The sequence below is a fragment of the Melanotaenia boesemani genome, chromosome 14 (genome assembly GCF_017639745.1).
Source record: "Melanotaenia boesemani isolate fMelBoe1 chromosome 14, fMelBoe1.pri, whole genome shotgun sequence".
Lineage (NCBI taxonomy): Eukaryota > Metazoa > Chordata > Actinopteri > Atheriniformes > Melanotaeniidae > Melanotaenia > Melanotaenia boesemani.
In genome coordinates, this window is record NC_055695.1 from 3,088,658 (window position 1) to 3,111,112 (window position 22,455).

A 22,455-nucleotide genomic window follows, 5' to 3' on the forward strand; every position below is an offset into this window, starting at 1 on the left:
TCTTTGCAGATGATGTGGTGCTGTTTGCTTCGGGCCGTGATCTTAATCTCTCACAGTATAAAGCAGCTGGGATGAGAATCAGCACCTCCAAATCCGAGACCATGGTCCTCAGCCGGAAAAGAGTGGAGTGCCTTCTCTGGTTCGGCAATGAAGTCCTGCCCCAAGTGGAGGAGTTCATCTAGGGGTCTTGTTCATGAGTGAGGGAAGGATGGAGCGGGAGATCGACAGGCGGATTTGTGGCAGGCAGGTATTTGTTATTTTTCTGGCATTCCTACCTTCCAGACTTAAAACCTCATGAATACATTCATAATAACACTCGAATTATGATAATATAACCAAATATTTTTACACTTGATGTATAGATGAACCTCGAAACAGCTGTTTTGGTAAATAAGTTCAAATAATATGTTTTTCTGTTTTTTTAAACATAGTCCTTTTATTCATACTTTTTACTGAAAACTCCACTTTGCCAAACTCCCTGGCGTTATCATGACCCTTCTTCTGACAGATGCATTCTGGGAATTGCAGTCTTTTGACGACAACAGTATCGGCGAGCAAAACCAAAAATGGACTACAATTCCCATGTTGCAGTTCGAGTTTTCTTCCTCTCCTTCCTTCCTGCAGCCTCGGCCCTTCTCCCCTGGAAAAGGAAGATGAGAAGCTGCAGCAGCGGTCCGACACTGAACCGAGCCAGACTTCCATGTCGGCGCAGAGGCTGCTGACGGACCGGAGGCCGAGCTCAGTCGCCGATCACCGGCCCTGAACACGACGCGACCACCGCCGGAGCCGCTGAGCTCGGCAGCCTGTCGGAGCAGCGGGTGGAGCTGCAGCCTGCCGGCCCGTGCCAAGCTGAGCCGAGCACTGCTGAGCCGAGCTTAGCCGAGCCGCTGTCATCCACCGTCCTGCCAATGATGCACAGCGACCTGCAGAACTGAAGCCTCGACTGCACCGCATCCTAAGACCAGACCCGACCCCCCGTCCTCCTTATTCAGGTGAGAGTCCCTGTGAACACCTGAAGATGTACCGGTCCCCTGAGACTGACTGACACGCATCTGTTCTGGGTTGTCTCCCTGTCCTGCTGGTTCTGATCTGGTTTAGAAGACAGTTGTCATACTGCAGGTGTCAAATTGAAATCTGGGAGCTTTCAGGCTGAATGATGCCTCCATTTTGGTCTCTTTTCTCAATCAGCTTGAAGAAACCCAAACAAAAGAAAGTGCATTCTGCTTTAATTTAAGCTTTTATCCGTCAGGATGTATAAACTTGGCACAAAAAGTTATAAAAATTTGCGTCTGGTGGATTATTTTTGTTGTAATGGGATGTCATTCCCCAGCAGTGTGGGACCAGAATGAGGAGGAGGAGGTACCAGGCTGTTGTGGCTGTGTATTTTAATGGTAACACTCCACATACTCAACTCTGCTGCTCATGCCACAAATGCATTTTCTTTATAAATGTGGATCCATTTAAAAGGAAAATGAACGGACTGAACAGTAGATTTATCACCAGGAACGTCTGTTAATACCACAAAGATAATTCAGCAAAAACTAATCTGAATTTTTGTACTAAGTAAAGAAAAAATACTAAAAAAAAAAACTGTGAAAACTGCACCCACATAAATTAAGAGGGTCAGCAGCAGCCAGGTGCAGCCGATCAATACACTGATTAACTGATCACCATCAATGTGAACTCCTCTCTGCAGCATTCAGGGGTTTGTTAACATGATGCCAAGGAGGAAAGACATCAGTAATAGTCATAGAGAAGCAACTGTTGCTGCTCGTCAGTCTGTGAAGGGTGTAAGTCTATCACTCACAAGTGGAAAACATTTAAAACTGTTGTTGTTAGGGAGTAGTAAGCTAGCTTAGTTGTTAATTATTAATAAATGTCCAAAGACAGTTATTAATATTCAATAAAATGATTAATGACAAACATTGACGACAGGGCGCCACCAAGAAGAATCTTTTAGAGACTAATAACTAAACACTGATATCAATCTGGGAAGGGTTAAAAAGTAATTTCCAAATCCATCATTCAAGACAGCCGCCAATCTTTCAGCAGTGGACGTCCAAGTCCAGTCCAGTCAAAGTCCAGAGCTCAGCCTGACTGAGATGCTGTGGTGGGACCTCCAGAGATCTGCTGGAACCAAAACCAAGAGAGAGACCGACAACTTTACCCAGAACCAAAACCAAGAGAGAGACCGATAACTTTACCCAGAACCAAAACCAAGAGAGAGACCGATAACTTTACCCAGAACCAAAACCAAGAGAGAGACCGACAACTTTACCCAGAACCAAAACCAAGAGAGAGACCGATAACTTTACCCAGAACCAAAACCAAGAGAGAGACCGACAACTTTACCCAGAACCAAAACCAAGAGAGAGACCGATAACTTTACCCAGAACCAAAACGAAGAGAGAGAGCGATAACTTTACCCAGAACCAAAACGAAGAGAGAGAGCGATAACTTTACCCAGAACCAAAACCAAGAGAGAGACCGACAACTTTACCCAGAACCAAAACCAAGAGAGAGACCGACAACTTTACCCAGAACCAAAACCAAGAGAGAGACCGACAACTTTACCCAGAACCAAAACCAAGAGAGAGACCGACAACTTTACCCAGAACCAAAACCAAGAGAGAGACCGATAACTTTACCCAGAACCAAAACCAAGAGAGAGACCGATAACTTTACCCAGAACTAAAACCAAGAGAGAGACCGATAACTTTACCCAGAACCAAAACCAAGAGAGAGACCGACAACTTTACCCATTATCCAGAAAAACATTACTTCAACTTCCTGCTGCTGGATCATGGAGAGGAGCAGTTTATTTCCACACTGATTCAGATATTCAGCTCCTCTGGTCTTCATGTGTTAACCATGTCACAAACTAAGTCTTTTAACAAGCCATCGTCTCTCATTTCAGTTCTGACGTGAGTCTGTTGTCCAGTGTCCCTGCAGGCTGTACAATGGAGCGCACCGGCAGCATCCAGCTGGATATCCCAGACTTCAGTAACTCGGTCCTGTCGCATCTGAACCAGCTTCGTGTTCAGGGCCGCCTCTGTGACATTGTGGTCAACGTTCAGGGCCAGAGCTTCCGTGCACACAAGGTGGTCCTTGCCGCCAGCTCACCGTACTTCCGCGACCACATGTCTCTGAGCCAGATGAGCACCGTGTCGCTGACGGTCATCCGCAACCCGTCGGTGTTCGAGCAGCTGCTGTCCTTCTGCTACACGGGCCGCCTCTGCCTGCAGCTGGCGGACATCATCAGCTACCTGACGGCTGCCAGCTTCCTGCAGATGCAGCACATCATCGACCGCTGCACACAGATCCTGGAGGGCATCCACCTGAAGATCAGCCTGGCCGACCTGGACGAGGACTCCAGGGAGGAGGAGGTGGTGCGGGGCTCCAGGAGTAGCAGGACCTTAGAGGCTGTGGTGAGAGGAGGGGGTCATCACGGTGGTCTGCGGCTGCTGGGATCGCGGGGCGGTGTTGAGGCGTGTGAGGCGGTCAGCCCGACGGAGGAGCCGCTCAGCCCGCCGCCAGCGGTGGAGCACAGCGGGCTGGAAGGGTCCGGGGCCACCAGCAGCAGAGCGGGCAAAGAGCCGATCCTCCGCATCAACCGGGCTGGTCAGTGGTACGTGGAGACGAGCAACGAGCCAGAGCGGACCGGCAGCGCTGAGGAGGGTGCGGGGATGGACGGAGTCAGGATCAAGACGGAGAGGATGGAGGAGTGGATCGGAGCTGGGGAGCACCAGGAGGAAGGGGGCCCGGTGGAGGAGGGGGCCACCGTGATGATCGACACGTCAGGACGCAGCACCCTGGTGACGGGGCCGCTGGGGGCCCGCAGCGTCCAGCCATCATCCAGCTTCAGCGAGACAGACAGGTGAGTCCCAACGGTGAGCCACCTGCCGAGACGTCAGCGTCTCCAGAGGCCTGATGATGTTTCTGTGTCAGGTTCAGCCCCACCGGCAGCGTGGTCGTCCTCACGGAGCGCCAGAGAGCGAAGAGTGAGTCTCCGAGCAGGGCGGACGAGCTGCGACAGCCGAGCTCACAGGTACTTAGAGCCGGAAAACCCGACTTTACCCTTAAAACTCCACCAGATCTCCAGTGCATCGCTTCTACCATCATCAGTGTCTCAGCAACAGCTGTCTGTAGCTCTTTGGGGTGAATTGTGATAGATAGCTGCCCTTTAGGTCAGAGGTGTCCAAAGTCGGTCCCCGAGGGCCACTGTCCTGCAGGTTTTCAATGTTTCCTGCTTCAACACACCTGACTCAAATGAAATGGATCCAACAGCCTATTAAGTTCTGCACAGTGACTCATTCATTTGAGTCAGGTGGTTTTGGAGCAAGAACACATCGAAAACCTGCAGGATTGAGGCCCTCGATGACTGGAGCTGGACACCCCTGCCTTAGGTGATCTACAAAAGTTTTCCAGACATTTCTATCCCGTCCAGGACGTTTACAATCCAGCCACTAAATGTAGTTTTATTCAGAGACTCTATCTGGTAAATCCACAATGATCCATGATAACAGCATTATTTATCACATTTCATCATAAAGACATCACCATCACTACTATGTTGCTAAGAGACCTCTATTTAGACCTGGACATGATGATGAAGCCACTTCCTGTCAGACTTTCCACCAATCAGAGAGCTTAGATTGACGGTAACGTCCAATCAGGAGCAGCCAAAGATCAACCAGTGAGCAGAAAGTTCTATGTGTGTGTGAAAAGAAGAAAAATAATGCTCCTCTATGGCTGGAATAAAGCCAAGAAGACGTTTCTGATGCACGGTGGCGCCACAAAGCAGCTGAGCTGGAGTTGGTTTAGTGAGGATAGCAGGTAAATAGTAGCAGGAATAACTGGAAATGAGGAAAAAGTGGAAACATGGAAATAGTTTCTGTTGTGTGTTTGTTTCAATAACAATATTTTTTCTCCTGAAAGCCAAGACTTGAGAGAACGATGAGATGAGAAAAGGCTTGGTCACTCTTGATCTGTGTTATATTTCTACAAAGTTCTGTTAGTAATAAATTTATCTTTCTTCTTCTGGTCGGCCTTTATGCTGCTATATCTATTCATACATTCATTTTACATCATTTTAGCCTCATAATCTGACAGCCGAGGCCGGAAACATGTCTGATGCTGACTGGGATTAAAAGCTTCAGCTTCTACATGCAGTTTTATATAAAAACAGGCAGACCAATCAAATGCATTTAGAGTTATTTATGCTATTATTTACCTGCTATTGAGGAGTCTGACACCCCTTGTATTGGGTCTCTGAATAAGCACAATATATTGTGGCTGGATTGTAAACCTTCTGGAAAGGATATAAATGCCTGAAAACATATGGTAGACAACTCTGGACCTCGAGTGTTTGCAGGTTTTAGGTGTTTCCCTCTTTTGACACATGAATGAAACCTACTCAGAAAAAGAGAGAGTGATAAACATAAAAGCTCATTTTAAGGTGTAGAGTGTGTTAACTTCTCCCTAAACTTCATCTTGAGCTTAAAATAAAGGTGTTAGACTTCTTGCCGGTTTGCTGTGCTAACATTTCCTTCCATCCATCAGGGTGAAGAGCATGCTACGTTTGATATGGGCGGCTACGAGGAATACCTGAGGGAGCAGGTAGGAGACCGCTGGTTCCGCTACAACCCCCGGCTCACCTGCATTTACTGCTGCAAGTCCTTCAACCAGAAAGGCAGCCTGGACCGCCACATGCGTCTGCACATGGGCATCACGCCGTTTGTCTGCCGCATCTGTGGGAAGAAGTACACCCGCAAAGACCAGCTGGAGTATCACATCCGCAAGCACACCGGCAACAAGCCCTTCCACTGCCACGTCTGCGGAAAGAGCTTCCCCTTCCAGGCCATCCTCAACCAACACTTCCGCAAGAACCACCCAGGCTGCGCCCCCCAAGAGGCCCACAGCGCCTCCCCCGAGACCACCACCGCCTCCGTCACGTCCAGAGGAGGACCGAGCGATGAGGCTTCCCCGAGCCAGGAGGAGCCTGAAGTCGGAGGAGGTGGGAGCGGCAGCAGCGGAGGCCAGTACGGGGAGGGTCCACAAGCCTCGGTTTCCACCACAGGGCCCGACTGACCTCAGTGGAGGGAGGGAGGAGAGTAGTGTTGAGGTCAGGGTGGAGGGCGACAGACCCCAAGGGCCAGTCTCATCCTGTTGTACCAGAAACTAAGAGGATGCTGAACCTCCTGAAGTCAACAGACACCTCAGAGTCCAAACTGAGATTTTTCCGCTTTAAACCGCATCTACCTTCACTAACCAAACAACAGATTAAGCTAAAATGAAGAAATGCCACACACTCCAACAACCTCATACACCACACCGTTCAGTGGTTCTCGTTTGCCTCCGTCTCCTTTATGTTACAGATTTCTACTTTTATATTAACAGGTTCACAACGCAGCATCGCAGTCCGTGTGGCGGAGACTTTGCCAAACTACTCAGTGCCAGTTTAACACTTCAAATCCTTTTTATTTGCCTTGAGACAATCTAGAGCTTAATAATAACAATAATAATAACCTTTTGGGCTGTTTAAGTGCCACAATGGTGAAGATCTTCTTGCACAAAAGGTTTGGTGAGAAACTCAAACTGTAAAAGTTGAGTTCCGGTGTGATTGGGGTTTCAGATTTGTTTGTATTTTCAGTCATTTCTGACATTTGGAGACAGATAGTCTCATAAATCACATTTTCACACTACATTCCTCATCGTAGATGAAAACTGCAGCAACAGTTTTACAAATATGACCTTTGACTCGCTTCACATGCAGGTTTAGGTTGGAGGCAGGTAATAGCAGGTTTGAGTTCAGTTGATTTCAAATATCTTTAACTGGGATATAATACTTTAAATATATCCAGTTATCAATTTAGTTAATTTCAATCAATCCATTCAATTTAATTTATTGGTTCATAATTTGGTCTTAATATCTAAAAAAGTCTTGTCAAGGCACTTGTCCAAAATATTTAATTAAATGGAACAAATTTTCTCATCATTGCAATTTTATGTCAACTGACTTAAAAGTTTCATCCATACTAGGTACAATTTTCTTCAACTTTTTAAACTAATTTGCTAAATAAAATCTAAATGACTGTTTCCAGTTATAATAACTGTTATGGAAATTAAAGGAACTGGTTTGTTCTTGAGCAGCTGGTGGCGCTAATGCTCCAGTTAGGTTTGAACTGCACTTGATTGTAGTCTTTTATTTATTTATTTAGATTTTCTTCAGCATGTTTTTAATCCATTAAAGCAAAAAAAAAAAAAAAACAAATTCAGGGAGATCAAAAGAGAAAGAAATGGAAATTGATAGCAGAGTTGCAGCTTGAGCCATAAATGATTTGTAAGTTGACATAAAAAAAAGTCTTTAATAACTTTTAAAAAGCTTAAATTGTGACAGAATACGTGCATTTTATTTTATTTGTCATGTTTTTAATATAGCTGTTATTTGGAAGATTTCAGACTGTCTTAAACAGGATATTTGAGGTTTAGAAGAACACCAATCACACTGGTTCAGTTAATTTGACTGTTAAATCTGTATAACTTTTTCATATTAACGTTTGAGTATTGTGGCAGTTAAATTTTTAAGGATTTTGTAGATTAGACTGGAACATCTGACAGGGCGTTGACCAAACCAACTCACAGCTGGACCTCATCCAGCCTCAGATAAGCTACACAGCTCAGTTACCTCTCATCACTACGCAATACAGCTGCATCACAGCACACCGCCACCAGGGGGCGCTCTGACCCACTCAAACAGAGATCTCCGTCAGTCTTCTCAGATATTTTTTATAAACAAGTCTTTTATTTTTTTGGTTTATTTTTTTTTTCTTTGGTTTAGTTTTTTGCGTACAGTTTGTTACTCAAACGAGTGTGATGGAAAACAAAAGCTAAAGGAAGACAGTGTCCAGACTCATTCAGAAATCCCTGTCACAGCTAATAATGCATCAGATTTACTGCACTCTACTCCAAGTCTCTTAGTTTTGGATTGAAGCTGAAGAATAAGTGAATCATGAACAACAACTTTCAGTTTAGCCAGCCATATATTACTGGTAGTACTGTTTATGCAGCCACATCATTAAAAAAACATGCTAAATACTGTGAAGATATATTGCAATGTCTTGGGCTGCAGATCCAGTGGGTTTCATGGTGGATTATTCATGTGCAGCACGAATGCTCCATGGGATTTGGATTTGGATAGTTGTGAAAATGGACCAATAGAGTGGCTCATAAAAACATATATTTGGAAGTATTTTAGGCTTAGGCTATTAATGAGCAGATATTGCATTCAGTGATGTAATTGGATTACTCCTAGTAGGTCCATAAATGTTCTCAATTTCTTCTCAATTTTAACTAAACAACTAAATCCAGACAACAATGGCTTTAAATGGAGGAAATGAAAAAACATTCCTTATTAGATGTTGTTCCCTTCACCTCCACACAATACAAGCTATCTTCATGTTATCAGTGGAAAATTAAATAAATACAATGAAAAATACTTGTAATGTTGTAGTTTAAAAAAAATCAAAACAATATTTTATTAAAATATGGTTTAACTCTAATAAACTAAATAATGCAGAGAATCTCAAATCTTGCTGGCCAAACTAGCAGACTAGTAAGTGCTAGCTAACTGGTCAATTAGCTTTGAGCTAAATTACTAGCCAGTTGATATTTAGCATAATTGACTAAATACCCATTTAGCTTCTAGCTTAATTGGCTAATTAGCCAATTAGCCCCTCACTTAATTGTCTACCTAGCCAGCTTCCTAGCTAACTACCTAATTAACTATTAGTTAATAAGCTAGAAACATATTTTCTGAAATGCCTTTTATCTTCATTTTTATCTCTATTAATTTCTGTTAACCAGCCGGTTGGATAGTTAGCTAACTAGTTTTAGCTAGCAGCGGTTTAATTTTTCCTGTATTTTTCTAAACAGTCTTTTTTTGTTTCCTTTTTTCTTCTTTTTAACATCAGGATAGCTCGTAGTCCACTAAACCTTTTGTCATTAACTGATGCTAACAAGTATGCTTAAAAATACATTTAAGGAGAATCTAGATTACAGAACAAGTGGGGCTCAGCATATTTAGTATATTTTATGGTAAATAAGGAATTATTTTCAACACCACTTGATAAATAAAACATGAAATTTGTAATAACTGAGATCTAAGATGGAGTGCAGTACAGATGGTGCTTCATTGTTGTGGGTGATCTGGGTTTTACGTTGATAAAGCAACAGGCCAAGAAGCCAGACCCTGTCAGACCAGATGGATGTAGTAGCCAGGCCATGGAGCTGGACTTTGGAGAAAAAACAAACAAAACCTCCAAAGGTTGAAGTTCACCTGTTTGATGACGGGAGCAGGTCGGACCACCTGGCAACCAAAGGACAAATGGCGTGGCCATGTAGGCCCCTCATAAACGCCACGATTACTTCAGCACTTAACAGCAGGAGAGACGGGGTCAAAAATGTTTTATAAAAACAGAACAATGACAAATCTACATATATTATCAGATATTTAAACTACTAAGATTTTGGGGATTTTTTTTTGGCATATGGAAAATGTAAATGATTGAGGAGTGGATGGAGGATTTGCAGGTAGCACACGGATCGGCTGTTACTGTTTTCTAAAGGACTGTGAATCAGATTCTCAGTGGATGGCAAATGTTTTTATGCAAGTGAAGGCAGCGGCTCTGTCCTCGCTCCAAGTGACTCAAAATTTTCAACTCAGATCCCACTGCAAGAGCCGCCGCTACACTCATATTTCAGGCTTAACCAGGATCTATCAGGTATACAGACTCTTCTTTTATTAAGTCAAGTGGATGTTTTCCTTCCCCTACGTAGCAGAACGTTAACGGTAAACCTCAGTGCAGTTTGCACGCTGCAGAAATAACACTTACCTGTAAATAAACAAGCAGCAGGTTACAAAAAATCTCAGAGTGACTAAGGATGACTAAAAACATACAAACCCGGGCTGGGCAATATAGAACAAAACATTTGTAATCCCAAAAACCACAACACCTCTAAAGTGTACTGCAGCCACAATAAATGTGGGTCTCAGTTGAACCCCTGTCACAGTTTTGGATACTTCATGTATAATGTAATCTTAACCTGCACCTTGCATTTAATTTTTGTACACAATGACACATAGTTAATTATTGCACACACATCACAGTATCACATTAATTTTCACCTCAAGTTAAATGCCTCAGACTGAAAAGTGACTTTTAGCTGAACTTTCTAAGAAACTTGGAAGTAATTGAAAACACTTTCTGGAAGAAAATGTATTTTGTTACTAATAGACTAAATCAGCTCCTGGTGCAATATAAATAATCCAGAACCAGCTTTGAGCCAGTCTAAACTGGTCACCACTGGCTCGTAAACCCCGTTTCCCACACGGGATCTGGTTCAGTACAGGTCGGTATGCTTTTTTATTTTACATTGACCCAGCCCACTTTTTGGGCACCTTCTGCTGGAGTCCAAATCTTACTGACCCCACGCACCAGGATGGAGCTTGATGCGCTGCAATCCGTTGATTGTTGGAAAGAATCATCATTCCTTTTTTTGAGAACAAAGCGGGAACAGCTCCATGTTTAAATATACGGTGGATTTTTTCTTGTTGTTGCCAAGAAGAAAGAAGACACACTGCTGGATGTCCACCATTCCCCTCCTTTGTTTCTTTCTTATTAACATTAAAGGAAGAGCCACTATTACATGATGCTGATTCATAGCTGTCGAAACGCAACAGAGATCAGGATTTACCGAACCAAACCGACCCGTACCGATCCAAACCTGCTGGTGGAAACAGGGCTTACTGCCTGGTCCTACGAAATTCTAAGGCAACATCTAGTTTCCTTATAAAGCTTTTTCCTTAAAGATGGAATATGTGTGCCCACATAAAACCATTGAAAATGCTGTAGTACATATCCCAGGCCCATAAGTGGTGCCGGAAAACGTTTTCAGATTCATTCACGTTGGTGTCCAGTTTTAAAAATGAGTGTTTTCACACTCCCAAAATGCCGGTTCTGTGTTAACGAAACAACCAAACAATAAGAAACGAGTGGAAACACCATCACTTGTCTCTGTGTGGCCTAATTTCGAGCTGATCCTTAGGATTACCAGGACCTGGACAACCTAGCACCTACACCAACGTAAACTTTGAGCTGGGTTTTTAAACTCTCCATTAAAGCTACTTTTGTTCAGTAAGACTTGAAACTGAAACTGCAAAATAAAGCTAGAGGTCAGCTGTTAATTCATTCTTTTGTCACATCTTTTTAAAAAAGTTTGTTTTATACATCTAAGTAAGTACATATTTGTGTATTTCAGAAATTGAAGGGATATACACAGTTATGTTAGCTAAGCTAAAGCTAATTCAGCCTGGTTTCAGAGTTGGTCATTTTTGTGAAGCATCACTTCAAAACTTCTCAGTTTATATCATTATTACACAGGTTGGTTGGGGGTGTCGATCATATAACAGAATACCTCACTTACCCTGCAGTCAAAAAGGTTATGCTAGCAAGTGAATGCAAGGTTTGTTAGCGTGTTAGCTTCATAGAAGCTAGAACAGCTGAAATGGGACGGCATTTGAAAATGAGAAGATTTTAGCATGTTTGTATGTTTTCTATGGGAAAAAATCCTGTTAACTGTCGCTCAGTTTTTTGTGTTTCAAACATCACAAGAAAATTTATGCACAAAATAAATGATGAATAATCCGTTTTGACTAATGCTCCCCAGTTATCAACACAAAAACCTGAACACCTTTTGACAGATTTTGTTCGCAAATTAGTTTTAAAGATTTGTTGCGGTTTCACAGATGCCCAAATCAGCCTTCTTTTTTCTGTTTTCTTTTCATGAGTTTCATTGTCTTTTCTGCACTGAGGTGTGAACAAGTGAGGACTTTATTCAGTTTGCAACCCATCATTTCAAACCAGTTACAGTCAGAAACAAGCTACTCCCAGAGCAGCTCCTCTCTGGTCCCATTCAAGGAATCTACAAAGGGGAAAAGTTGGATTAGAGCTGCATTCATGAATCTTTACATCCCTAATGCATTAACAAATTATTACTCTTTATCTTTAATTTTTCTCAATTATAAGAGTATTGTCTGTTTGTTTCACTCCATTTAGAGTTTAACATGTCTTAAACTTGTTAATGTGCACATCTGTCACATCTGTCCAGACAGATGAGGATTTTTTCGTTGTTGTTCTTGGTTTGTTGTAATGTTATCCACACGGTAAACAGGAAAATTAAGGCATTCAAACTTGTTAGTTTATGGTTCTTTTAAGAAACACATGGGTCTTTTAATGGTCCAATGACATGAACAATTTCTTGTTGTATTCGTATGAATGCTTACAGGCTGGAAACAAGCCGCCCACCACAGCTTGTAAATACTTCTATATAATCTTGACACTAATAATAGCTCATTTTCAACTCTAACTGTTTAGTATTACTACCTTACTTTAGATTTTTCTGCAAGTTCTGTTCAAAATCCAACTTTTCCTCCTCAGTGATTCCTTGTTTCACTTCATTTATGCTTTCATTTTAAACTGTGAAAAACAGCCAAACCTCATCCTCATCATCATTATCATCTGGGCTTGGTTGTGTTTTCGGGTCAGCCAAGGCTCCGGTTCGTCTCCATTTAACTCTGTTTGCTTTATTACAAAATGCCAAACTTTGTTTTTGTGTTTCTTTGGCTTCATTGTAAAACTACTTGCTTTTTTAATTTTATTTTTTACTTTTTACTGTGTGAATCCAATGTTTAGTATAAAGAATAGTCAATTATGTTGCCCACAACATGCCTAATTATAAATCAAATCATTTACACATATTTGCTTAATGAGATTACTTTTAACTGTTGATTCCTCAAAGTATATCCTAATATATCAAAGCAGAGAATGATTCAGAGAAAAGAAGTGGGAGTTTAGTAAGTTACCTTTTAATACTGTACATTTTTTAAAGGAGGTACTAAACAAGCTCTGTAGATGAACCTGAAAGGTTTTATGTGAAGATCTTTTATGTTGCATGTCTTGATAAATCATCTTGATGGAGGGGTGTGAAGGGCGTGAGGCCAAAGGTTGGTTAGTATAGAAAAATGTGAAGAAGCTTCTTTCACTATGACCACTAGATCACTTACAGGTCACATCTCCTTCTAAGGAAATAAAGCACTTTAAGTGTCAAGCATCAGCTACTCGCCTCTTTCTTTAATATTTATTATACACTGATCCGCATCACAGCTCTGGGAGATTGTAATGACGTGATCCTACTTAATGTTGGAATCATCTAGAGGTTTATTTCTGCCCGTGTAATGAATCTTACTTAATCTCAGAATGATGTGAAATCATAACATGTGAACCAAACTATTAAAGTACAAGCATAGCAAGCAAATTAAGTTAACATAAAGAGCCATGCAAGAAACTAATGTTAAGGGTTTAAAGTAAATAGTTGATGTTTAACCCAAACCGAGTAGTTTAATGCCTAAAGCTGACCATGTGGTTTTAAATATATAACCTAACCACTAAGCATTTGATGCTTAAACTTAAATGTTTTAATGCAAAAATCTAACCAAGTGGTTTTATTAACTTAAGCCACGGAATTTTAAAACCCTAAATATAAGCAAGAATTTTTAAGAACTAAACTACCTAAACTAAATCTAACTAATGCCAAAATCTAACCATGTGTTTTTTTTCATTTATAAAACTGTGTTTTTTAAAGCATTAACCTAAACACTAACTGTTCCTTCAACTTCAGTGTTTTAATGCAAAACCTCTAACCAAGTGATTTTATTACTTTTTAAAATCACAGCCTAATCAGGGTTTTTCACGCCTAAACATTGTTTTAGCCATAGAATTAACTAAATATGACCGAATATTTTTAAGAAAAAAAACCAAACCATTAGTCTTAATAAACCTAATCAAGTTATTTTAATGCTAAACCTAACCAAGTAGTTTTTCATGTCTAAACATGAGCATATTGTTTTAAGCCACCAAGTTTTTAAGACCTTAACATTTTTAAGGAATAAACAATGATGAACCACCAATAAATTTCCCTCCAGGGATTAATCAAGTATTCTAATAAATCTAATCAAGTAATTTTATTTCCCACATCTAACCAATGTTTTTTTTTATTGCTCAAACACAACCACCATTGTTTCAGCCACAGAATCTTTAATACTTTTTAACTTGTCCTGTCCGGAATCATGGCAGCAGAATGATGGACTGTACCAGAAGTACCCGAAACCCACGCACAAAAAAACTAAACAAAAGTAGGTGGTAGAATAAAAACCCACAGTGACCCGAGTCATCATGCAGAATCTGAGGAATGTGTTGAAAGAGGAGTGTGATTGTGTAAATGCGACGACACACCTCTGCGACAAGAGGCCAAAATGTTTCATGCTGAGATGCAGAAAGACAGAGGTGCCCCAGTTTCACAAACTCCTATACGAACAGTGGATGTTTTATAACACAACAGGATGGAAAAAGAAATTATTTCCATAATACATCTTAAAAACAAATAATTTAAGATTTAAATTTAAACACTTTTCCTTGCCTTTAGAAAATGAGGTGATGCATCCATCAATGGCGTGGAAAAGAGGGACGAGAGTTGGAACAGTGCTGCCATGTTAGTATCGTTTGGTCATTCCTCTGTTAAACATCCTAAAATTAAAAACACTTACCATGTGTGTTGATCCACGAAAACGACAATAGCTCACACCACGTTGAAAGTTATGTATAGATGCTGTGCTATGCTCCACCTGCTAAATGTTTTGTTATACATGATAATATTACACAAATTGCTTATGATAGCGCAAACTATTGGAGCAACTGAGCAGCCTGACTCTGCTAGATACCTGAAACACCAAACATAATTTTATTATTAAATTTATTTACCATTATTGCAGCATAGCTGCATTACACATTATTAAATCATACTCTGCAAGTCTTTGGTAGCAGCTAGGTAGTAGTGGTAGTAGTAGCACTCTGCACAGCTAACCGGCAGGGAGTTGTTGGTACATTTTCCCTTTTTGACTCTTAAATCAATAGTCATTGATTCTGTATAGTCAGTATGAACGTTAATTATAAAAATATTTATTAAAGCCTTTCTGAGCTGCAGGTCTTAATGTTTGCTGATACAGTTTTGCATAATTAGATGATTTTAAGTAATGAAGCAGCAGTAATGCTGACAGCAGCACCAGACGGAGAGTTTTATTGGTTGCAGGGGTTTGCAATCCGGCCAACAAACAGCAGCGTGTTAATAGTGGATTCTCTGATGAGCACGAGGAACGGCCGATCGGCCTGGAAAACCTCGCGGTTCAGGTTAATGGAACGCCCGACGGCCACCACAGCAGTGACTGCTGCCGCCTCACTGCCCTCCTCGTTCACCTGCAAACCAGAAAAGGTCATTTTCAGTCCTGTTGGCTAATCTGCTCCATAAACTGCAGGGCTACAAGATGGCTGGAAACCTGGTGACAGGTCACTTCTAGGCCAAACTAAATATGTAATTAGACTTTTTTTCTTTTTGCTGTTTGGTTATTAAAACTTATTCTAAGGTGTGCACTTGCACCGTGGAAGAGTTCAGACTACTGAACAGAAAAACAGAAAAAAGCTAAAAATTCACTAGTTTCTGATGCACCTGTGAAAATAATTTGACCATAAATGACACCGAGGAGTTTTTTTATGTGTTTCTGTTGCTATTGGGTGGAAAAGTATCTGGCCCAGGGTGCATGTGTGACTCAGATCAGGCAGTAGAAAAACAAACAAAAAACATGTTTGTGTTCTTTTTTGTGCGTGAACTTTAGCTGACGGACCTCCAGAAAGGCTTTGTGGTAGGCGTCGGATATGTAGAGACTGTCACTGCCGTCCTCCAACAACCCTGAAACACAAACAGGCAGCAAAGGCTTGGTTTAGTATTAAAATTAGATGTATTAAATGTCTCCCAGTTCCAACACATATGTTCATATCTTTAATGAGCCATAAATTACCTGAACTATGTTAAAACCTGCAGATTCAAGCCTCATCAGTAAAACATTACTAAAAGTCTCCTCCTTATAGTCTGGATCAACAAAATCACAAGCTGCTGCCCCGAAGATGAAAGATTCAGACTTATGGAGCAACTTGTTCTGTTTATTTTAGGCTTAAATAAATGGTCTCAATAAAAAGAAAAAAGAATAAATAAACCGAAGCACTAGCAGCAAGGGTCATGTGTTAAAATGTCTAATACAAACTAAAAAAATGTCACCAAATTTTTAAATTTTAAACCATTTAATCAATTGATCTGATACATGATCTTCATTATACATATGAATGGGGTGGGAAGCTGAAATCAGGCACCTCTTTTTCACCACCAGGTAAGAAACACCTCTGATTGTCAGACCTCAGTAAACAAACAGTTTGTTTGTAACATTTTCTCATCAACTCCACACAGAGCTGATCATCAGGATCTCTGTATGCAGATTCATGTCAACCGGACTTTGTTTCAGTAAAACCTCGAACTGGACTTTGTGCTGAACGGCTGCAAACATGAGCAGCTGCAACTGCGTCAGTCCAGCCACACTGATGACAGCTATGATGAAATGTGCAGCCATGAACACGTAGAAGCTTTAGTCAGAAGCTTCTACGTCTCTGAGCTGCTGCTGTTATGGCCTGAAATACCAAAGCTGAGTCCTGACATCAGAGGACGTGACCTCACCTGGCAAGCTGGCTTTTTCAGCGCTGAACAGGTCATTCAGACCCATCTTCTGCAGCATGTCCTTCAGACTGAAGCTGTCCTCCACCCGGAAGCGAGGGACGGACATGGCGACGGTGGTTTCCTTCATCTGTTGCAACCAGCTGTTCAGTTTTTGCAGGTCCAGGACCTCCTCCACCTCAACACACAATAACACAGCAGAGAGGTGAAGCAGCAGAAAACCTGCAGATTTAAACAGCAGGATTATAAAAGTTCATTTATGAATGAAATGTAATAAACCAGCAGCAGTGATGGCTGCAGGTCTAAAGGAACTGGATGAAAAACAATTTAAGTTCATAGATTAAAAAAAAATGTAAGGTAGCATAACATCTTCTAACAAACTTTACAGTCCGACAGCAGGCAGAAAAATATATTTAAGACATTTCCATGAAGCGTCTTTGGGTTCTTCTCAAACCTCATAAGAAAGATGTTGCTAAAATATAGAAAAATAAATATATAAGACAAACATCAAACATTTGTCCCCAAGTGTAAATAAATACACTTATATATTTATATATATAATGTTAAAACTTCTGAAAATAATTTTAATATTCTATTTAAAAGAAGTAAAAAAAAAACTACTATTTGGAAGTACAAAGGAAAGTATTTTAAAAAATATTAACAGAATATAAATAAAATAATCTGTTTTCAGTCACATTTATAAATGTATCAAATTGTCTTTAAGTATAAATAAATGACCAAAAAATGAAAAAAAGACTGAAAATATATATTTAAAATATAAATATAAATAAAATATAATAATATGTCTCTAAATGTTTATGTTTAATCAAAATTTAAAAAGCAAATATTTTCACATGATTTTTTAATTTTTTTATTTCACCTCTAGGTACAAAAAAGTTATCACAAAGACATAACTCATCCGTTATCACAGTTTCTTGTTTAAGGGGTTAGTTTAACCCTTCAAAGCCTGACCCCAGATATAATGGGTAGAAAATTCTATTTTTTTTTTTTTTTTTTTTAATCTAAAGTCATTATCTGTCCCTTTAATGAAATGTAAAATTAATTAATAACGTTTGGCATATATTGCCATGTGATATGTCAAAATTAGTGTAATGCAATAAGTATCCACCAGGGGGCAGAAGGCAATTATCAGATTGAATACGACCGGGGTTTGACTAAAGTTTTTACCATAAAGTGGTGCAAAAGGTCTCAGAAACTGTATGCATCAGACATGATGCATACGACATTGAAGGGTTAAACCAGTCCATTAATATTTGGTATTTGTAGTAAGGGTTGCATCACATTTATGTTTTCACTTATTTCTTCATTTTCTAAACTCCTGTCTTTAAATTCCTAGTCTGGTCAACCTGTTTTCGCCCTGTTTCGGGACGTGGAGCGGGATGAGAATTACCTGACTGAGCTGGACGCCTCTCTGGGGCAGGATGATCACCATGGTGATGTCCTCTCCTCGGTACGGCATCTCCAGCACCTGCACGTTGTCGTCGGGGAAATGCATGTACTTGAACTTGGTCTCCTGGTACATCATGTTGACCTCACATTTTTCATCCTCACTGATGTAGAAATCGTGGGTGAAAACGTTTTCTTGGTCAAACTTGTTCTTCCACTGACCCTGAGAGACAGAAAAGTGACAGTGGTTAAAGTTCAAACAGAAAGTTCCACATAAGACCATTTTTCCCTCTACTGTGTTTATTTTTTCATCTTTATCTGCTGACAGTTTTTTTGTTTTTTATATATAGCCCATATATATATATTATTATCATTTCTGACCCTCTACCAGGAAACAGGTGCAGAAATTCACTGTATCATGCAAAAATATAAATACAGCATGTAAGGCAAACTATTCTAATGAAGTGAAAGGGAATATTTGGTCCGAGCAGCTTTTTTCTTCATCCCAGTCTGAACCCTCTTAGAGAAGCTTTCTGTCATGTCTCTAAGTCTTCTTCATGTATAGTTCTCCAGGTAGCTTGAAGAAGGACTTTCCAAAGCTCTTCTTTGGATGTTTCTACCTTTTATTCCATTCCGTAATCCCACATTGCTTTAATCAATTTGAGGTCCAGGTTCTGGAGAGGATCCATGCCTCCATCTGACTTTTTGAGATCTGAGTTCTGGGTAAGATCCATCCCTCCATCAGACCTGTTGAGGTTCGGGATCTGGGGAGGATCCATCCCTCTATAAAACCTGTTGAAGTCCGGGTTCTGGAAAGGACCCATCCCTCCATCAGACCTGTTTTCACTGATTTTCAGTCCAGTTCTTGTGCCTTTTGTCCCTGCAACCTTCCTTAAGAACAGCTTCTTGACAACCATGTTTCCTTGGAGACCATTTTATGAAGCTTCTTCCAATAGCAGATGGATCTACTGAAGGTCCTGATGCATCTTTTAGGTCTTGTGCTGTTAAAATCTGTTTAGTTTTTTTTTTTTTTTTGGAGAAGGTCATCCATCTATTTATGTCCCAGCTGGACAGTTGTAATTCTGTTCATTATGGCGTAGGCCGGTCATCTCTCCATGGCCTGCAGCTCGCTCAGAAAGCAGTTGCTGGTATGCTGACTGGGAGGAGACGACATGATCACGTCAGCTCTGCACTGTTGCTCTTCATTGGCTTCCCGTTAGTTTTAGGATCAAGTTTAATTTGAAAACAAATGATACATTTTTGTGACAGGCTACAAGAAATGTGTTCTTTGCTAAGTTTTCTACTATGTGTCAAGACAACTATGGTTCATCCCTTGAGTTAGGAGCCTGTTTTCTGCCTGAATGATTCATATGTCAGGGTTAGGCTCACCTGGAAGTGGTCCGGTACCAGGACTGGGCTGAAAATGAGGTAAAAAATAGAAAATGTCCAAAGAAAAACTTTCAAAGACCTTCAGAAAGCTGGAGAATTGTTGATCAGAAACACTTTAAAAGATGACAAACTCAGACTCCTGAGAAAAGAAATATGACGAATAGGGGGTGGGTTGTGGTTTTTGGATAGGACTGTACATGAAACACTGGTTGAACAGAGGAGCAGATGCACTCATCTAACGTTAAACACAACACTGCTGTGGTGTTGAATGATCAGAGCGCTCAGCTGCAGCTTCATATGTTGGATACCTTGAAGTAGATGGTGTTGACGAGGACCAGGACTGTGGTCGCATCCAGCGCCCCTTCTGGCAGCGTGTCCCGGATCCTGTTCTCTGTCTTGTTGGAGATCCAGTCGTTGATAGTGACCCGGGCTTTGTCTGGATTATCCTGCAGTGATAAACCACATTTATTGGTTTTAAGGAGCGTCAAACATCACATGACATCTGTTGTTGCTGCAGTTTGTTTTTTTTTTAAGAAAAAAGAGGAAATATTCCAGGTGTCTGCAGGAATCAGATTCCTACAAGTACGAAATAGTATTGTCTGCATAGAAGAACATTTTTACTGGGAAACAAAAATAAACACTGCATACCGCTTCACATCCACCTCTTGTATTTATAGCTTCTCTTCATTATATCAAATTGCTTATGCACATTAGTTTTTAATCCACATCTATCCGTTTCCACTTATGTGGGGTCAGGTCGCAGGTGCAGCAGCCTAAACAGAGAAACCCAAACCTCCCTCACCCAGAACACATTTGCTAGCTCATCCAGGTGGGATCCTGAGGTGTTACCAGGTCAGCCGAGAGATCTAGTCCTTCCAGCGTATGGGTCTTCCCCAGGGTTTCATCCTGGTGGGACGTACCCAGAACACCTCACCAGGGAGGCGTCCAGGAAGCATCCTAACCAGATGCCCGAGTCACCTCATCTGGCTTGTCTCAATGTGGAAGAACAACGACTCTACTCTGATCTCCTCCCAGATGACCGAGCGTCTCACCCTATCTCTAAGGGAGAGTCCAGACACCCTGGGAAGGAAACTTATTTGTATTTGCAATCACATTCTTTTGGTCACTACCCACTTACCTTGAAGTTAAGAGGCATCAGCTTGGCTCCGTACACTGTTTCGCTGATGTTCTGGTACGTTTTGTTAAAGGCTAGCGACTTGTCTCCGAACAGTCGGTTGGCTGAGATCAGCTCCGTGGTTTTGTCCTTCTTCCGGTACAGACGGCAGTTCAGTTTGGCGAAGAAGAAGTGGACCTGATCAGACGTCTTCTCCTTGATCGTATCAAACTCGAACACCTGTGGACACAAATGTAAACTTCTACAGTTGTCATGGTTACAAGCTTGACCAAAGGGACAGGCTTTAGGAACAGGGCTGAAGCACAGCAGAGAGGGATTGGTGGGGGGAGGGAGGGCTTACTGTTTGTTAAAAGTTTTAGTGCACATTTTATTAAAGTTACTGATTTCAGACATCTTTGTTTTAAACAACATTGACCACATCCAGACAATAATTAAAGTTTAACTCTGCTTTAAAATCATGCACTGACATTTTACTATTTATAGAACAGAATCAACAGATTTGTTTATAACTTTCATATTAATGTACGTCTTCATATGAGCTCATTCAAAAATGTTTCAGTATCAAAATAAGACTGATTCATCTCAGCTGCACAAGTCTAAAGTAATCTTAGTGTTGTTATGTGACCCACTAGAAGTGTTTGGTGGTGTATTTCTCTGCACAGACACCCTCTTCTGCTGGTGTTTTCCTCGTTTCTGACATTTTTCTCACAGGATAAGAACTGAAATAGAAATTAAGCACTTCCTGTCTGACCTTCATAATCTGCTCCAGTGTCTGTTTGCAGGCTCCCAGTTTGGTCATGGCGAAAGCAGTGGAGACGCTGATGGGGGACATGAAGATGTTGTTCCCCGCAGTCTTGCTGAGGGTCAGCTGTTTGTATAGCGACAAGGCGAAGCGGCTGTTGGCCCTTGACAACTCCCATACTCGGGGGTTAGTGGACTCCGGGACCGCCTCAGGTTCCAGGGTCGGGTCCTCGGGCGTTTCTGGATCAGGGCTACGGTAGATGCAGCGCGGCTCTAGGGGGAGGTCTTTTGGTTTGGCGCTGCAGATGTCGGGAAGCTCAGCGAGAGAGAGCAAAGGCAGGAACGCCAGAAACAACAGCGACTGAGCAGACCTCATCCTGGACAGAGGACCAATCACAGAGGTTTTTATTGCAGCAGTATTATTATTATTACTGATTTAATCAGATTCACCTTTATTTTGATTATGAAATAATCTACAAGACAACAAGATCCAAGCTCAGGCCCCTGGACCAGAGCTCTATATGGTTAGTATTTAGTAGAGACAAAAAGTGACAAAGTGACGTATAATTACTGATTAAAAGCTTCATAAAACCAGATAAAATAAAAAAAATTAAATATTGTTTTAACATCTAAAATTTATTGAAAGTCAAAGGAATGAAGTTCAAGTCTGAGTCCAGTCCAAATCATTAGATTCACGACTCAAGCTCGTTTTTTATTATAATCCCTTAAAAAATACGCATCCTTTACTTAATCTGGACTGTTTTACTTCCTAACTCATAATATTTCTAAGTTTTTGTAGTTTTTACAATAAAACTGATCAAATGCAAAGCTTACCTGAGCCAGTAGATCAGTGAGTGTTCAGACGGGCAGATGTGTGCCGTTTAAGCTGAATTCAGGTCAGTGTCCTGCAGAGCACCGAGACACCACATCAACCTTTGAAACATTGATCTGCTGTTAGTCAGCAGCTCCAACATCTGGACTAAAGCCAGCTAATGCTGTCAACAAGACCACACACTCACCTACACACTGATCAATACAGAGACAGGAGGCAGTAACCATCCATCCACAGCAGAGGGCGCTACTGTACCCCACCACCAATAAAACCCAAAATC

General features: G+C 41.1%; 2 protein-coding genes across 3 annotated transcripts; one reads left to right on the top strand and one right to left on the bottom strand.

Annotated features, from left to right (window-relative positions):
* The first annotated feature begins 211 nt into the window (after positions 1-211).
* Positions 212-10,981, top strand: zbtb37 (zinc finger and BTB domain containing 37). 2 transcript variants are annotated; one of them, XM_042005412.1, is made up of 5 exons: positions 212-247; positions 625-992; positions 2,918-3,877; positions 3,949-4,048; positions 5,563-10,981. In XM_042005412.1, the coding sequence occupies exons 3-5, from the start codon at positions 2,961-2,963 to the stop codon at positions 6,088-6,090; spliced, it is 1,545 nt and encodes a 514-aa protein (XP_041861346.1). In that variant the 5' UTR covers positions 212-247; positions 625-992; positions 2,918-2,960; the 3' UTR covers positions 6,091-10,981. The 2 variants fall into 2 exon arrangements, with proteins under 2 accessions (XP_041861346.1, XP_041861347.1); XM_042005413.1 differs by having other exon boundaries at positions 2,942-3,877.
* A 4,079-nt stretch (positions 10,982-15,060) lies between these two features.
* serpinc1 (serpin peptidase inhibitor, clade C (antithrombin), member 1) lies at positions 15,061-22,283 on the bottom strand. The gene is made up of 8 exons (XM_042005414.1): positions 22,178-22,283; positions 21,354-21,720; positions 20,606-20,821; positions 19,776-19,913; positions 18,083-18,301; positions 16,675-16,849; positions 15,794-15,858; positions 15,061-15,368 (listed from the first exon to the last, which is right to left on the bottom strand). Exons 2-8 carry the CDS (start codon positions 21,717-21,719, stop codon positions 15,192-15,194), a joined length of 1,356 nt encoding a protein of 451 aa, XP_041861348.1. The 5' UTR covers position 21,720; positions 22,178-22,283; the 3' UTR covers positions 15,061-15,191.
* Positions 22,284-22,455: the final 172 nt, after the last annotated feature.

What these genes read in the sequence shown, in the direction of transcription:
- zbtb37 (XM_042005412.1), top strand. Translation starts at nt 2,961, where the DNA reads ATGGAGCGCACCGGCAGCATCCAGCTGGATATCCCAGACTTCAGTAAC. An exon ending in AGCTTCAGCGAGACAGACAG is followed by an intron (nt 3,878 to 3,948) that starts GTGAGTCCCAAC and finishes TTTCTGTGTCAG; the next exon opens with GTTCAGCCCCACCGGCAGCG. An exon ending in TGCGACAGCCGAGCTCACAG is followed by an intron (nt 4,049 to 5,562) that starts GTACTTAGAGCC and finishes TCCATCCATCAG; the next exon opens with GGTGAAGAGCATGCTACGTT.
- serpinc1 (XM_042005414.1), bottom strand. Translation starts at nt 21,719, where the DNA reads ATGAGGTCTGCTCAGTCGCTGTTGTTTCTGGCGTTCCTGCCTTTGCTC. An exon ending in TGAAAAAGCCAGCTTGCCAG is followed by an intron (nt 15,859 to 16,674) that starts GTGAGGTCACGT and finishes TTTGTGTTTCAG; the next exon opens with GGTTGTTGGAGGACGGCAGT. An exon ending in ACCACAAAGCCTTTCTGGAG is followed by an intron (nt 15,369 to 15,793) that starts GTCCGTCAGCTA and finishes TCTGGTTTGCAG; the next exon opens with GTGAACGAGGAGGGCAGTGA.